Source organism: Catharus ustulatus, chromosome 22 (genome assembly GCF_009819885.2).
Source record: "Catharus ustulatus isolate bCatUst1 chromosome 22, bCatUst1.pri.v2, whole genome shotgun sequence".
NCBI classification, from domain to species: Eukaryota; Metazoa; Chordata; class Aves; order Passeriformes; family Turdidae; genus Catharus; species Catharus ustulatus.
The window spans coordinates 4,666,081-4,683,988 of record NC_046242.1 but is presented as its reverse complement, the minus strand read 5'-3'; the positions used below and the strand labels follow the sequence as shown (position 1 = coordinate 4,683,988).

Genomic DNA, 17,908 nt, shown 5'->3' with positions numbered 1-17,908 from the left:
TAACATAGGGCAGCCACCAGGCACCCTCCAGCCCCACTCACACATCAATGAGGAAAGAAGTCACTGTGTCACCAAGGGTGACAAATTCCCAACATTCCCTGGGCAGTGGGCCTTGCCTGGGTGCTCAGGTCATGGTGCCACAGCCAGCAGTAAAGCACAAGCAAGGGGGAAGAGTGGCTTGAGGAGCTCAGGGAGGGAGCAGAAGCCAGAGGGTGCACGTACTGTTTGGGGAGCTCAAGAGACGTTGGAGGAGGATTCCAGGTGTCCGGGTGGCCAAGCATCCAGTCCGACCAGACCTTCACACTGGGGAGCAGCTCCTTCAGGTCCTGGGGCAAGGCAGAGACCTTGATGTCGTCCTCCTCATCCTCCTGCTCCATCTCTTGTGGCTGAACTGCAAACACAAGACGTGAGAGCTGAGGCAGCTCACCACAGCCAGGCTCAGGCAGGGACTGGGAAAGTATGACACAGATCCCAACAACTCAGCCTTGGACACACAAGGGAACAGCCACAACCCACACAAAGACAGATCTGTTCTCCCTACAGGGACTGGTCTGGAGGGCAAGCCAGGGTGTTTGTGAGCCCTTTTATTGAGGGCAGCAGGGTGCCACTGCACTGATAACAGAGGTAAGATGCCCAGGTCCCAGTTTTAGGAAGTTTCCCAGTTGCTGGCAGAAAGCATGGCCTCAGTCTATCCCTTTCTTCCAAACATTTCTGTCTGCACACATCAGGCTTTCCTGCAGCTGATCCAGCTATAACCTGGGCACAGCTTGGGATACTGGAGGAGAATCCAAAGGTCCCAGGAGAGGGGAAGGGATGTAAAAACCAGCAGGGAATAAAGGCTGCCTCGTGGGCCCCTGCATGGATCCTGCTGCTGAGCCCTTACCTGGCACACATTCCCTCAGCAGGTTGGTGCACCTCCTCACCAGGAGTGCAAACATGGAGAGCCCCAGGGCCGTGGCCTGTTCCTGGATGACAGAGCGGCAATCCTCAGAGATGCACTCTAGGAGACAGAGAGGGTTGGGGTCAGATGTTCCATCCAGTTTCACCTCCACAGCCTCCCTTTCCGCATCCCACAAGGAGCAGGGGTGAACAATTCCCTAATTTACACCTGTCCCAGACATAAATGTTCCATGTAGGGAGGAAAAAGGTGGTGAGTGGCTGCAGCCACCCTGCCCACACCATGCCCAACCCTGTGGGATGTGCTGAGCCAGCCACGACCATGCTGGCACTCAGGGCTCCCAGCACAGAAGCTGCTGCTCAGAGCTGATGCCTTCCCCTGAGGAGGGGGGGTATGTTTAAGTGTTAAAAGGATAATTAGCTGCATGTTTGATCTCTGTCCCTGCTGGAGTTTTAACCTCAGCAGCTGAGGAGGGGGCTCCTCCCATTAGTTTCGCAGTCACACAACAGCTTGTCAAGAGAGCTTAATTGGAACTGTTACTCAAGGAGATGCCACACGACCACAGCTCTTCCAAACAGAGCTGGCTCAGAGAGAGAGAGCAAATGCCCCCAGCACATCTACACCCAGCCAGAAACCACTTCTGAGGCTGCTGAGAGCAGCGGGGAGCTGGCTCGAGGGAACTGCCTGGAGCCAGGCGTGGGTTGGGCTGGGGAGGCTGGGAGTGCCGTGGGACATGCCAGCCTGCCCCAGAGCTCCCAAAAGGGGTTCAAACCTTCAGGGCAGCCCCTGCCCTCCCAGCTCCCTCTATTCCCCATTCCCATCCTCCCAGGATGTGGGGAAGTGGCTGGTTGGGGAGAACCCACTCATACACTGGGTTCCTGCTCATTGGTGCCTTTGCTCTGTGCAGGATGCTCCTCGCTGGCTTATTGCAGGATCAGAGCTCCCACCCAGAGAGCAGCTGCCACAAGCCAGGCAGAGGATTTTTACAAACTCACAGGTACTGACTCTGAATGGGTGAGTGAAGCCCCAGGGCTGAGATAGGAAGGGAGAGCCCCCAGAGCCCCCCAGCTCCCAGGCACCTCTGCTGGAGACATCAGCACCAGCTGCACGTCAGCACGGGGGTGCTGGGAGCTGAACTGCCCAGATGGGGCAGGGCAGGGATTCTGAGCAAACAGCAAGAGGATTAGAGCAAGACACTGAGACCACGTTGAAGCCAGGGCTAGCAAAACACCTGAGGTGCACAGAATAAACAGTGGGGTTTTAAAGACAGATCATTTCAGAACAGTGGGCTGGGAGGTTAAAAACATCCAAAAAAAGACAAGAACGCACCAAGAAAATGCAGGAAAAACAAGGAGGAACATCTGAAGGCTGGATTGACAGTTCTTACAGCTGTCAATGAGTTCAGTGTGGAGGGTACCCCAGGGTGGCACCAAAGGCACCTGGTAGCTGAATGAGGGTGCTTTGCTTGCAGAGCCAGGGTTGAGCCAGTGCTGCAGAGCAATGGTAGGAAGTGCTGTACTGCAGGGGCTGTCAGCTTTTGGAGGAAACATAAAACTAAAGATGTGACCACTCTGGGACAGTAAATCTCTTTCATGAAGCCTTTCCCACAATTAAGAGTGTTAGTCCCAGAGCTCTGGCCACAGTCCAGTCGAAGAAATTACAGTTGTCTTCCCCGTGCTCCCTCCTCCTGCGCTCGGGTGAGATGCTGCACTGTCTTCACTTCTTGTCTTAAACGGACACACAACAAGACCATGGTGGTCCAGCTGCCACACCTGAGTCTGGCAAGTCCCCTGGGTTGTGAAAATCTCTGGGCATTTCAGCATGGACCCCCACACTTTGAGTGGGCAGCCCCTGGCACTGTGCTCAAGCCAGACTCACAGTGACCCCCAAACTGAGTTGGTGCAAAAGCTGCATCCTGACCCCCTCCAAAACAGGTAAAGCTTAAAGGTGTTTGTGATGGTGAAGGTGATGAGCATCCCATATTTCAGGGTGTATTTCAGAGACTGGCTCCAAAAGCTGGACCAGTGCTCTGTGGTGGCTGTGGCCAGGCTTGGTTCCAGCTCTTCCCACTGCCACCAGCAGCTTTTTCTGCAGGCTACAAGTTCCCCACATAACATTTAGCAAACCAAATACAGTAAAAAAGCTTCCTGCACTTGAGCTGTGGCAGGTACAGCTGTCCATCACACATCTTGTGCTGCTGCAAACAGTGTGTCCACCAGCTCGTAAAGCCACAGTGCTCCAATGTACCCCAACAATCCTCAGCCCTGGCACAGCCTGCAAAGACACCCACTGTGCAGGTAAGAGCAGTAGGACACCCACACTTAAAGGCTGTTGTCAAACAGCTCCGTCTCAGCTTCCATGGGTGTTGTCAGCTCATCATTAAACTCATAAAATGCACAAAACTCCCCCAGCCCTGAAAGTTCATTCACCAGATGAGCTCATCAGCCTCGTTCCCAGGGGACTCCTCCAGCACAGAAAGACAGACATCCAGGTGGGTGCTTGTTCAAGACCCCTGAACACGCACCAGCAAAGGCTCTTAAGAGCTTAATTATGGGACAAAAGAGGAAAGCACCATAAATCAGAAGAAACTTTCTCTCTGTGCCTTTTCACCACTTTCCTCAGGAGGCTGGAGCTTTGGCTTGCCCTGAGCTGGGAGCTGGGAGCCAGTGGCTAACAGAGGCTGTGGGGACAAACCTCAGGCTACCCCTGGAGACAGGGGTACAGACAAAGGTGAGGGTACAATCAAAGGGCAAAGCACTTGGGGTGTTTAAACAGAAACCTGTAAAATGTTTTGAGTGATTGGCAATAAGGAAACCAACTCTCTGCACCCACTCAGTGTCTGAGCCTATCCTGGCACTAAGAGGAAAACACTTTGTAGAAAATATGCTGAAATGAGGGTTGGAGCAACAAATCTGCTCTGGAGCCCACAGGGCATCATTACTTCTGAGCTGAGCAACAGCCTGTGCTGCTGGTAATGCACAGTAAGACACAAACTTATTGGAAAAGAGATGTTTTTGGAGGATGGAGTGACACTTAGGTCATTTCTGTCCCTGCAGTTGCACAGTACTAGTAAAAAAGGAGATACCAGCTGCTCCAGACCAACAAGAGCAGGCTGAGAGATCCTGACTGCCCAAGTCAGGGTAAGCTCTGTAATTCCCAGATGTGTTTCCCCAGACCCACAGTGGGTGCAGGAGAAGCAGAAGGAGTGTCAGGTCCACAGGCAACCCTGCAGGCTGTCACCAAAAGCTCAGTGACAGAGACTTCAAGTGGCATCAATGGCACCCCAACAGCTAAAGCTGCCACAAATCCACTCCACTTCCTCCCCTGAAACCCCAAATGGAGCTGTAATCAGATAACCCTCCCAATTCACACCCAGGCACGCTGTGCAGCTGGGGCACACCGTGGAGGTGTCAGGCAACTGTGGAAAGAAATCACACACAAAGGAAGGGGCCACGAGTTCACAAGCTCTGAGGTAGTTGGAGCTGTGGCTCCTCTGTGCCACCAGCAGCCACAGCAGTGACACTCCACAGGAAATCATCCAACACCACCAACCACAACACATTCCCCCTCCACCTTTCTCCCCTTGTAACCTGGCAAACATCTCTGTTAATGCCAGCCCTGGATAAACAGCTCCTGTCACGTCACCTCTCAGCTCCTGCCTGCACAGCCACCCTGTGAACAGCATCATGCAGCTCAGCAGGCTCACAAATGTCACCTCTCAGCTGTGCCACTGCCTTCAAAGGTGCTGCGTGGGCACAGAGGCGGGTGGCAAAGCTGGCACTGCTGCCTCAATAACTGCTTGTTAAACCACAGCCTAAGGTCAGGGCTCCTGCACTCGCAGCCAAGACTGACTCAGGGTAAATTCACACCCTTTTCTGTGTTGCTGTACCAACACAGCCCCTGGAGCCACGCTGCAGCCACGCCAGGGAGCTCAGCTGGCATAAAAAGCCTCCTCTGGGGAGCTTCCTTAGGCTGGAGCTGTTTCTTGTAGCCACACATCAACATCAGCAAAACTCTGGTCTGTGGAACGCTGCATGGGGCTAGAAAGGAGCAGGCAGAGCATATTAAAGCAGGAGTATCACCAAACACTTTGAAATGACTGATTCATAGGCTGAATTTACCTCAAAGATCTTTTTCTGCACCAGAAAAATAAGTGAGAGCCCTGCAGATCCCTGTGAAGGTCAGGGCTCTGGAGGCCAGACTGGCAGCAGGACATGAGCTGTGACAGTTCTGAGCACCCTGTCTGACACTCGACACTTGTCAGCCCCTTTTTCTGGCTGGCTCAGGCTTTGCTAAAGTTTCCATGCTAGGTGCCTTTCTCAGCCTGAATTCTCCTGGAAATCTTCAGGCAAACAGCTCAGCCATTTGTGAGAATGGGGCTAGGAAACAGTGGCTTACCCCTGTTTGCAAAAAGAACACTTACAACCTTTTCCTTGAGCTAATCTAGCAACTGCAAATCCTGGAACAAGGATCTGAGATTTTGCTGCAGAATAACCTTTTTAACAGAGAGTTTTCCTGTCCTAGTAGAAATCTGTTCACACTCAGCCAAGCTATAAACATCTGAAAGACAGCAGTTTTTCCATACTCAATAGGAATTCATTTCAACAGTTAAAACTTGCTAGGATTTCACTTCCTTGAGTAAGCTCCATCTTCCTACCTCCCTGCACCTGTGTCACAGGCAGCAGAGCAACTGCCCTGCTCCCATCCAGCAGGTGGGGACTTCTGTAAAAATGTCCTTGTGTGAGTGACTGCTGCTTGCTGTGAGCTGGACACTGGACCCAGACTCCTCCAACTGGTGCCCAGGTGATCTGCTCTGAAGCAGAGCCCAAAAGCAAGAGAGGGAGAGGGATGGGATGGAAAAAAATGGGAGGTGATGAACATCATACTGCAAGAACAGAGCAAAAGCAACTGGGAAGCAGCGACAGGCAGTTTTTCTGAAGATCAGGAAGAGGAGTCCTGTTTCTTTGAGTGTAGAAAAGAGGGTTTTTTTCTGGGTTGCACAGAGCACTGTTTTCCTACCAGGAGGCAGTTTCCTGCAGGGATTGCAGGGAGCTGGGTGGATCAGCAGCTGCAGCGCCCTCTGCAAGCTCCCACCTGGCTTCTCCCAGGGTCTGTGGGCTCTGCTCCCATCCAGCCTGCAGCAGAAGACTTCTGCAACCATAAATCTACCTGTTCCACAGGGGAGAGGCTGAGAGGCAGAGAGAAAAGGCACTTTTGTACCGGGGAGAAACTTGTGTTTCTCTGAGAACGTTATATTCATGGAAAACATAAACCAACTGTCGTCAAAGTCGTCTGAGCTCAGGAAATGGAGCGGCCGGGAGAAGGCTGCCATGTGGCCGGATGTTATGTATTTCTAATTAGTGCTATACATCTTTCAGCAGCGAGTGTCCTTTTGCTGGGAAACACAACGCGCTGCCCTTGTTATTGTAACTGTCAGAGAGTGCTTAAACAGATAATCTCCAGGAAAAGTGATAAACACATCCCCTCTCCCACTAGGGTGTGCAAAACAGCAGTGCCAAACCTTTATTAGGGCAACACAACCAACTACAGGAAATGGGAATGGGAAAAGAGCAAGGGGCAGCCGCCTACGAGGAGAGGGATTTGCTGGAGGAAGCTTCTCGTGGCTGCTCAGTGCCATGTGCTGAAGGAAATCCTGCAAGGGACAATTGGGGCACAGCGAGCACAGGACACGTGGGCTGCTCACAGGGACAGGGCAGGGGCAGGGAGGGAGGGCCCCAGCTGTTCTGCTCCGAGTGTGCCCCCAGTTTGGATGAAATGGAGCCACAGCAACCCCTGAGCTTACAAGCAAGCAGTGGATGCTCCTCCATCCACCCATCCCAGCTAACAAAACACAAGGAATGCTGAACCTTCTGCAGTTAAAACAATCCCAGCCAACAAATCTTAAAGGAGACCAGATTCCTTTGATTAAGGCAACCACACTGGTCCAGCCAAGGGTCAGGAGGGCTCCAGGGCGACAGTCTCCATGCTGGCCTCTCTGCCCTCACCTGAGCTGTGGCTCCAGGAAGCCCAGAGCAGTGCTGGCAGCAGGTGATCTCAGTGCTGGCAGAGCAGCAAGGATGTGCTTTGCTCCCAGGCAACAACAGCTGAAGCCACCTTTCCTGGTGACAGGGTGAAGGACTGCATGGGAAGGCACTCAAAAGAACGAACAGTTCTATGGACACAATCCCAAGGATGACATAACGGGCTGGCCAGGGGACACGGGAGCTGCAGGAGCTCGGTGAGCACAAGGCTGGGGGCGAAGGCACCCGGCTGATGTGTCAGCACATCAACTCTGGAGGCACAGACAACTGATTCACCAGCTGGCTGCTACCCTGAGGGGAAGAGACCCGGGCTGGTCACCTCGGAGCTGACACCACCTGAAGGCAATTCCTTTGCTCCCTCACTGCTCAGACACAGCTTTCCCTGTGAGTCACTGCCCGCCAGACACAGCCCTGGCACGGCTACAGGGCAGCCCCCCGGGCTGGGGCTGTCTGCAGGAAATGGGTGAGGAGAGCCCTGCACCGGCCCAGGCTGGTGGAGACCGCACACAACCACGGGAATATAAAGCTGCAGAAGTGAGAGGGATGCTCGCAGCTGTGGGGCATTTCCCCGACACCCCCTCGCAGGGGATGACCTGTGAGTCACTGGCACTCCCAGCTCTGGGAACTGGCGAGTCATACACGCACTCATCTGCCCCCGAGAGAGCCTGGGAACCTGGAGGCACTGCTGAGCCCTGCCTGATACCCTGGTAAGGATGGGCAGCTTTCCTGGAAGCTGCTCCCTAACTCTGAGCAAACAGGATGGCAGCCCCAGCCCCACCAGCACTGTGACCACCTGCAGCACACAGGGCTCGACCTCTCCCAAAGCAAGCTCTGGATTTTAGTAATAACCTGGATGCCCCCAGTCCACCTCCCTGCACTGATGTCTCCCCATGGAGAGGCAGGAAGGTCCTGGGAGGGTCTGGGCTGGAGCAGCAGCTCCGGGGAACTCGCTGCACGTGTTCCCAGAGCAGCTGGGGCCGCCCAGGAGCCAGCAGCTCCCTCTGCAAGCCTGACTTGTCCGAGGGAGGGAAGGAGGGAGGCCTAGGAGGTGAGGAATGCCGGGGGCCTGGGGAGGATGGAGCAGCTCTCCCTGTGGAAGCCATTAGATATTCAACACTTCATTTGTTTCCAGCCGTCCTGGACTGCAGCGCTGGGCTCTAGGACGGGAGGCTCTTCTCTGACGTAACCAGGAAGCAGCTGCAAAATTAAGGAATCCCTCATGACATCATAAAAAGGGTCGATGGTTTACAGGGGAAGGTATAAAAATTAATGACATATTCCCACCCGAAGCAGAGAGCCTGCCCAGGAACCACAGGGGAAGCCATGCTCTGCCCGACACGAAGGGGCTGCCTGCCCCAGACAGCTCTGTGCTGCCAGCTCCCTCTGCCTGATCCAGGAGCTTGTCTCTGGCTCTGATTGTCCCTACGCACAGGCAGGGCTGGATCCTTGCACCTGGGGTGCGATAACCAGCTCAGCATATCCTTCCTGACCCTGATGAACAAAGCTTTAAGGAATGACTTTAGGGACGGCTTTCTTGTGTGCTCGGGGCTGGCCAGGAGTCAACGACAAAAAACATCATTGTGAAGTGACTATTAATAATACTAACTTAATAAGAAGTTATTAATTTCCACAGGGAAAGCAGACACGTGCACAGAGTGTCCCCAACACCCCAATTTGTGCAGCTCTGGAAGACCAACGGGACCTGCAAGAAGAGACAATGGCAGTGGCACAATGTCCCACCCACCACACAACACGGGCTAGGTCAGAAAGAATGACATTAGCCTTGAGGACAAGCACAAAGCCATTTCCACTTGAAAAGGGAAAAGGATAGTGGTTTAAAATTAACTACAGCCTTTTCCAGGAAATATCAGTGGAAAGAAGCAGCCATTTTTAGAAATGTTATTCTCAGAAATTTCCTGAAAAGACCCATCAGTCAAAACACAGATTGAAGCCATTTCCACTTGCACTAAGCAGCACTTCGGAGCTCTCCCTACACGCTCGGGGTGCTGACCCAGCCAGCAAGGCCAGGATCCTGCTCTGCCCCCCTGACCCCAGCCAGGCTGTGGGAGTCAGTTTGGGACATGGAACAGCCCATACAGAGTCAGAAACACTCCCCCTGCCTGGGGAGGCACATCCATCCCACTTGTCACTGGTCACATTTGCACTGAGACAAGCCAGTCCCTGTCCATCACAGCTGCAGCAAAGGCACCTCCAGGTTCATCCATGCTGGCAAACCTGGAGAATTGCCAAAGAAATTCTCATTTCTCAGCACTGCCCTCACCGGAGCCACTCCGAGTGCGGGAGCTGACGCTGGCACTTGTGACACAGGCACAGCAAAGTCTTCACTGCAGATCCCCAGAGCCACAGGTTCTGCTGCCAACAACTGACAGCAACGTGAATTTGACCAGTCTGGCAGCTAAAAGGCTGGCAAATCCAAATGTATGTAACTCCTGGCTGCTGGCTCATAAGGAAGCGTGTCCCTTCAAGCTGGCATGCCAGCTCATCAGCATATCTATAGCTCCAGACCAGCCTGGCACCAGCTGTCTCTTCCTGAGGAGGGAATATTTGCCATAAAATGCACAAGCAGGATGCGACTGAAGATGCTGCAAAAGCAAAAAGGCCCAAAGGCGAGCAGGGTGTTCAGATGAAACAGGGAATGTTGTGTGAAAGAAGAAAAATCGTGGGTGATAGAAATGGAAAAGGGTTTTAGGGACACTTCAATGATGCGTAATGAAAAATGAGAACCCCTGATGGCCTATGCTCTGTCTGCACAGATCTGTCAGCTCTTTTTGAAGATGCCAGAGCTATGAACCTCACCAAAAGAGCCGGTGAGGAGCTGGCTGGGTCACACAGCAGCATGGCAAGAGCTACCAGCATCCCCCCAGGAGCTGTGTGTGCCCAGCCACAACTGTGTCAGATGTTATTTACAACAGCAAGGGGGTGTGAACAGGACTTCCCAAGAGATTTCCTCCAGCCCTGAGAGAGGTTTTACCAGGACAAATAACAACAGCAAATAACAGGCAGCATTTTGCAGCCCCCAAGCTCTTGCTGGGCATGTCCTTGACAGCAAAATGTGAGCAGACAGCCTGGAACTGGCTTCCTTGGGTGTGAACCTGGGTGAGCACTTTGAGCCTGCAGTGAAAGCTCAGGAGAGCAAGTGCCTGCAGACAGGAGCATTCAGAGAAAGGAGCCTTTGATGGGACAGGAACAGCAAAGTGTGGAGCTTCCTTTTCAGCACATTCCCTCCTTTGCTGCTCGTCTTCTTACAGCTTCCTGAGGGGCCCGTGTTTGCAAAGCAAATGCCAAAACATGAAGTGAAATCTGTGCCCTCCTCCCAGCTCTTGGGGCAGGAAATCCCAGGGTCCTCACCAAACGCCTGCAAGCCTGAACTGCCTCCCCAGCTCCCACTCCAGCCCTCCTTGGTCCCTCCAGCCTCCCTGGCTGATGGCAGTGGCACCCCCAGCCCCAGGATACCCCACCAAGGGGGGCACAGCTCAGCCACTCTGCTGCAGTGATTCTTACCTAACAATTTCCATTATAAGAACTTGGTTTCAGTTCCTAAGAACTTTGCCAAACTTTAACCATTTAGGCTGCAATCCCTCATGCCAAAAGCTTTCTTCAAGCTGAATTTATTGGGAAAATTTCAACTACAAAGGTTCAGCCATTTGCCAGAATGAGGTTAGGGAAAATATATTGTTCTTCTTAAGTTAAAAATTCTTTGACCATTTCAGCAAAATCCCTAGCACCTTCACACTTGGAGCAGGAACCAGAAATTTGGCAGGGGACAGCAGAGGGGTCTGGGTGTGCCTTCTGCCACCTCCATCCTGCTTTGCCAAGGTGGGGACCTATGGAAATCTGGGTGCTCACTATCAGACAGCTCTCTCAAGCCACTCCAACCAAAGCAGCAGTTGGTTCACCTGCCTGGACAGAAGAACAAACCAAGCCAGGTGAGGCACTGGAGAGGGAAAAGCAGGTAGAAAAGGGTGCTGAAGCAGCACAAGTGAGGCACAGCACAGCAGCCCCTTCTCCAGCCCCCTCACTGCTCTGCTGGCACCATCAGTGGCCGCTCTCCCCAGAGGATCCCAGCCCCACACATGCAGCGTTCCTGCCGTGGCAGAGCTTGTGTGGTGCATCCAGATTTATGTACCAGCCAAAGATCCCAGATGAGGTCAGCCTGGTTCCATGGGGGAGCTCGCTTTTCTGAAAACCATGGAAATTACACATGCAAAAAAACTCTCTGAACACCAGACTTGGAGGCATCTATGCAGCTTCAAGTCAACTCCATCACACTTACTCACCATAAAGCCGTCCTAACGACACATCACTTTTCCTCCCCTCAAGGTACCATTTTCAGTCAACACAGAAAATTAACAGGCAGCAGAGACCCTCCTGCAGAGTGTTCTGATGTGCTGAAATGTGCATGTGTTCAGTGAGGCTCAGGGCTGCAGGACAAGGTCATGGTTTGGGGGATTAACATGGAGAACTTGATTCCATTCTTCACCTTGGTCCTGAACTTTCAGGGAGATCCAGAAGTCCCCTTAACTCCTCCCAATTCATGTGCTCAACTATTTTTTGTGTCACTCACTTGTTGGCTGGTTGGTGACACAGAGGGAAAGGAATTTGCAGACACTGGGCAACTCTGCTTTGAGTAGGACCAAAGGCAGCTCCTGAAGTATTATGTTTTTAGGAGAACTCCATCTCAAGGTGGGCAATCAAGGAACTAGAAAATCTGGTATTTTCCTTAAGATCAGTTGCCCATTAGTACCTGTTGGAGGTGCCATAAAAAAGGCACCCAAACCCAAGCTTTAAGCACACACCAGTGGGTTTACAGCACCCAATTATTTGGATTTGAACCTTGTAGCTCTTCCTATATTCCATGTGGCACTGAGCATGATGATAACACTTAATCAGTGGCTTCTCTGGAAAACTCTCATAGGAACGGAAAGAAATTTTGCACGCAAAAGGACAACAGGAAAATTGAGCCTGGGATCTCTTTGTCCTGTTATCATCTTGTCTCTCACAGGAGGCTTTGTGTGCCTTACACCACACCTCAAGTGCCACTGGGCACAGCCTTCGAGACTTGCTCTGTTTGGAAACAAATCCCCAAAATGCTCCTCATGAGGATACAGCCAGATTCACCCAGCAGACCTCTGGTGGTGAACGGCAGCTGTGGTCCTCTGTGGAAATTTGGAGAAAATTCTGTGAGCGGTGCCATGCAAAGGGAGGTTCTCAGGTGTTGAATGAGCAATTCCCTGCGGGAAGGAAAGGCTGTGACCACAGGCCCAAACCCACAGCACGCAGGGAAACCATTCCAGGAAGTTTAACATCCGAGCCCCTGTTAGAAAATACGATCTCAGTGCTCCAACAACTCACATGGAGCCGGAGCCTCGGCTCCCACCGCACGTGAGGGCTCACACAGGCGATGGAGCCCCCACCACAGCACTCAGGAACTAAAGAGCCTGAACCCTCCACATTCATTAACAAGCACAAGACATCACACTTTCATGCCAAATTCCTCTTTTCCCCCGTGGTTTGAGATAGGATTGGCACAGCCGTGATATTCCCTGCAGCTACTGCTGCTGCAGCATTCCCAGCATGGCCATGGGGAGGGAAAGGCTGTGCTGGGGGTTGGTGGGCTGGCCTGGGGGTGCCCCTGCACCCCTTTTGTTTGCTGCTGTGTCTCCTGGCAAGAGGACACGAGGGAGCTGCGGGCTCCAGTGCCGTTTCCTGCAGAGATTTGAAGACCTGTTGCAGTTCCAAAGCGAGCTTCGATTTCACTGTGACCAGCAGCTCGGAGACTCATAGTTACTATACAGCCGAATAAAATATTTTTTCATAAATTTAACGCCAGCATGTCTGTGTTTGGAAACTTTGAAAATCCATGTTGTATGGTTTACTGCACTGGAAAAGGTGCCAACAGAGTTTCAAAGGAAGGGAAGTGTATAACTGTTTCCTTTCAAATGTATTTTCCAATGGGATCCATTGAGGGAAAAGGCTGGAACTAACTAAAACATTATTAAAAACTGTTATGAAAAGAGACAGAGAGATGGAAAAAGATAGACAAAAACTCCAATACACAGCCGAAAGGGAGGGAGGGAGACAGGCGGCAAGAAAGGGGATATGGGCAGAAAGACACTTTGGGTGGGGAAAATGGGGCGAGACAGGGAGTTTTAACTGGCAGTCACCCTTCGTGGTTTCATATTGTTGCAGATCAATTGATCAGGATTTCAAGTGCTGCTGGCCCGGTGGCACAAGGCGAACCACAGAGTTGGCTGCAAGCGCAGCCCTTGCGAACTGCTGACCTTCAGTTTTCAAACCAAAAATATTCCTTGGGAAACGGTTACACCAGGTCCCAGCCCCGAGGCTGCCAAGCAAAAAACAAGCACTACGGACCTGAAGGAACGCCCCGAGTAACTTACACCAAAGCAACAACCAGGGCTAGTAGCCTGAAGTAACTCCCTGGTGTGATTCAACCGGCAGTAACCGCGCGTGACATGTGTGCAGAGGGGCTTGGCTCTTCCATCCTCCCGGAGCGGGGAGTTCTCCAATCACCCTTCCTCGGGATGAGCGTCGGCCCTCAAGCCGCTCCCGCTCCGTTGGCCACGCTCAAGCTGCTCCAACCAAGCCTATAAATACCAAAGCCATCGGGTCCATACAGTGCAGTCACAGCCTGATCCCAAAACCACCGCTCCGGCTCCAGGCGCAGCCCTGGGTTTGCTGCCCTGCGAGCGAAGGGGGAGCTGAAAGGGGCTGAGAACACACGTTTTGTCAAAGACTTCAGTGCCCTGGCCATCAGGAGGCTGCCAGGGTCGGGGCTGGATCTCTGTTGCTCTGCCAGGCTTCAAAGAGCCAGGCCGGGGGTGGGCAGAGCTCGGCGCACGCCTGCAGAGCTCCAGGCCTGTGGTTCCACGGGGTGTAGTAACCCTGGGCTGTAGCACACATGTCGAGGGATGAGGGGAAAAAAATAAACAGACAGACAAAAGAATGAGGATGCTCTGCCAATTCCAATTGTGCAGCTTTTATTTTAAATGCTTATCAAGCTGAGAAAGAGCAGAGTTCTTGGAAAACAAGGTTTCCTTTCTTCCCATGCCAGTGTCAAACACCCTCAAGGACGGGTACAGCACAGGCACTCACTGCTGGCCGCCCTCTCTGCAGCCGCCAGCCCGTCCTGGGAAGGGTTTCCAGCTCACAACTCTGGTGTTTCTGGTAAAAAGATCTCTCTGTGATTTTCTTTTTAAATATATACATATATATAGATATGATTTTTTTTTATTAATCTCCAATCTGGCTGGGTTCAAATTATGGCCAATTACCCACCAACACTTCACGCTAATAAAACAAATTTTTACGGGCCCTAATTACTGCTTTCGCTGAACTGCTCTACAGGAAGCAGAGAGGCTGTGGCTCTCCAGACAGCAGCAGACAGGAAAGCTCCGGCGAGGAGAGGGAGAGGATGGAGGATGGGGAGCGTGTGCCGTCAGGGCCCCCGTCAGCCGCTGCACCCACCACCTGTGACGCAGGGCGGCTGCTGGGGACACGAGTGACGGCCACAGCGCCACGCCGGGATCCGCGGACGCGAGCCGGAGGGGAAATCGTGTTTGGAAAGGGCTGCATCCATCACGCGTGACGGAGAGGCAGAGCCGCCTCCCAGCGCGGCACAGGGGTCCCCCCGCAGCCGGCACACGGGGGAGGCGTTCTCAGCCCGGCGCCCACCTTTGCCTCTCTCTGTTCCCATCGCAGCTAATTGAAGGAGACACAAATAGCAGAAAGGCAGAAAATCCCTCTGAGAACGCGAAGCATCCAGCCTGCTCCCTGCTACACGCACGCTGCTGCCTGCCAGCACAGCGCAGCCCCAAAGGGGCTCCCGGCTGTGCAGAATGAGCAGAACCCGCTGGGTGACTGCAGCCTGCAGCCCGTCCTGCCTGAACCCCGCTGCTCCGGGGGGAGCAGGGGGAGCAGAGCCGCTGTTCTCTGTCAGGGAACACCCTCCGTGGCAGGAAAGCCGTGGCAAAACCACCGGCTGCTGGAGCCCTTCGGAGCGCGGCTGCCACGCAGGTATCCCGGCTCAGCTGGGGAAACGCGGCTCTGCGAGATTGATGGATTTTTTTTTTTTTTCTTCCCCTCCCTTTCTTAACCAGGATTACACTAATTTCCAAGGCCTAATGGAGTCCAGCTGTGATGGGGAGGCAACGCTGCAGTAGTACAAAGACCTTTGCACGTTGGTGCAAACTTGTACAACGCTCAGCACACACACACAAAGCCCTATAAAAAGGATGCACTGCAGCGGGATATTTTTAGTCTTGACAATACAGCCCTAAAAATATGACTTTGCTAATACATCACTACAGAAATATTCCCAGTGTCCATTCAGGAACGGTTTAAAACATTTATTTTTGTTTCCTTTTGCAATGGTCAGAGAGGAGGGAGAAAATAGAAACTCATTGATAAGAGGAAACGAGAGAGACATGAAAAATTGAAAACTACCTAAAAGCTCATGGAGAGGTTTATTTTATTAGTTCTTAATAAATATCTTGCAGATTTCCTCAGGAAATACACCAGATCACATGTAAAATAGTTTGGTACTGATGTCAACTGTGTCAGCATATGAAATCTATTAGGGTGAAGCCACAGCAGGGTGATCAGCGTGCTGAAAAACTGCACGGCACTGAGGCGAGGGGGGGTGGGGGGAATCTCACGGCCCTTCCAAATTCTTCGAGAGGTAAAAAAGTCAGCCAAGACGCAGAGAGAGAGAAAAAAAGATCCCACATCCTGCTTTGCGCTGCCAGCAATGTGAAGTGCCCAGAGATTAATTCTATGTCTGGCCTGGAAATGTGACTTTAAAGCATTGGAGGGAGCGGGGAGGAGAAGGAGGAGGAGGAGGAGAGAGGAACGAGAAGGCCAGGAGAACCGGGACTGGCACAGTGCCACCGACCCCCCTCCCGTCCTTCCCAAGCCGTGTTTCAAGGCAGACAGCAGTAAAGCCCAACAGACGGCAGCTCCCGGGGCTGCCAGGGCCTCGCACCAGCTGGGGCGCGTCTCCTGCTCCCCGTGCAGATGGGCCAGGGAGCATCACTTCCGCTGCGCCTGCTTCTAGAGCCACCCGGGCCCATGTGGCCGCCTTTGGCCGCTCTCCGCCGCGGCCCCGAGCGCGCTTGGGGCCCCCCGGGCGGGACGAGCTCTGCTCCCAGCACCAGGCACGAGGGTTGTCAGCCTTTGGCTCCATGGGCTGAAGGGTTTATGCTGTTCCCAACCCGCCTTTGGCAGCCGGAGCCTCCTTCTCCATCCCCGTGCCATTACCCGGGGAGCAGGCGCTGCTTACGCAAGACGCCCCAGTTCTGCTCCCGGGGCTGCTGGAGAAGCACCGGGAGTTCACTGAGCCGGGGTCAGGGGGCCAGATGATCCCACCAGGGATGGGAGGAGAATGGAGAAACCAGAAACTTCACAGCCAAACTCATCCCCGTGGGGTATCTCCCTCCCATTCCACAGAGACATGCTCCTGTCTGCTTCCCTGGGGTGGGACCTGAGAGCCTCGGGGGCACACAAATCACTTGTGCCCTCTGTGTGTCACCTTCCAGCCAGCCCTAAGGCCATCACCAGCTGCAGCAACCAGCATTAAAAATGACCCTTCCATTAGAGATGGACCTTGTGCCTTCAGGGCTGTCACTCAGGTGGGGTTAAACTGTGCTGCTTAGTGAAGCTGGAGCGAGCATCACACAGCCAGGGTGACACCTGAAGGTCACACCTTCCTCCCAACTGTCACTTAGTGCAGGCACAGCCAGCTCTGTGCTGTCACGAACCTGTTGCACAGTACACACAGCCTAATTAGGAAAAACAAAAGATCTTCACACCTAAACCTATGTGGGGTCATCTCCTCACATACACTCAAGAGCAGAAACACAGTCATGGCTGTGCTGCCATTCCTGATCTCAACATTAAGGCAAGAAGAGATCCCAACAGCACCGGGTACAGGATTCCCAGAGGGACTGCAGCCTGTGAAAAGAGGAAGGCAGGAGCTGCCAGGGAATGAGCCTGTGGGGCAGCCCCTGGGAAGGAACTACCCTCACCGAGCTGGCAGGCTGCACCCAAACCTGCACGGGGCAGGCAGCCCTCCCTGCCTACACCTGGGAGGTTATAAAACAGCCCCGCAAGCTCAATCAGGAGTTTTACAACTTCACAAAGCAGCATAATTAGCCTAATTATACAGTGTTCTCTCAGAGAGTTATACAGAAATACAGTAATTGACTTGGTGCTGCTTAAAAGCATGAGGAAATCAAAGGTGCAAGGCACATTAAAGAATCAGAAATATCTCTTCAAAAGCAAGAGGACTTCCTGTCACGCTGCAAACATCTAAAGCTTCACCAGAGCTGCTGCACCTGGTGCACCTCACTCTGGCTCCCTGGCACCCCTCTTTCTTCACCTCCCAAGCTGGGGATATGCAGAGACCTGGGACAGCTGCCTCAGCACCTCCTTTCTTGTTCCACAGCAGGACAGATGGACACAGTGTGCCACTGCTCCATTTCCTGCCTTTCATTTCACACAGCAACGCAGCTTCTTCATCCAAACAGTGGTGGGATTCAGTGTTTGCAGAGCTTTGGAACCACAGCAAAGCCTCTCCAGCCTCACCTGTCACTGACTCTGTCTTGATTTGCTGCTTGGGCTGCTGAAGCTTGGCTCTAAAGCAGACTCAGGCTTTGTGTTTACAAACCATTTCCCCTCGATTTGTTGCCCTGAAATGAGATCCCTGTATCACCTCGTGGAACAGCTTCAAGGGCAGATGTAAGGATGTGCCTGTGTGACAGGCAGACCAGGCAGAAACCCCCAGCAAGCCCATCCAACACCACTCAGTGGGGACTTTGCTGCACTTGAGCTGGAGGGCAGGACTGGAGAGTCTGACACACCAGCAAACACTCAATTTTGCTGGAAACCTTTCCCTTCCTTGCCACAAAGCCCTGCTCAATCTTTTGCCTCC

At 52.9% G+C, this 17,908-nt stretch overlaps 1 protein-coding gene across 4 annotated transcripts in view; it reads right to left on the bottom strand.

Moving 5' to 3' along the window:
• Positions 1 to 17,908, bottom strand: part of SMG6 (SMG6 nonsense mediated mRNA decay factor) — a 106,973-nt gene that overhangs the window by 52,857 nt on the left and 36,208 nt on the right. For all 4 annotated transcript variants that reach the window (XM_033078032.2, XM_033078035.1, XM_033078033.1 and 1 more), the window contains exons 11-12: positions 884 to 1,000; positions 223 to 391 (exon numbers count right to left, since the gene is read on the bottom strand). In XM_033078032.2, the coding sequence (XP_032933923.1) occupies positions 223 to 391; positions 884 to 1,000 (286 nt within the window). The remainder of the gene's footprint in view (positions 1 to 222; positions 392 to 883; positions 1,001 to 17,908) is intronic.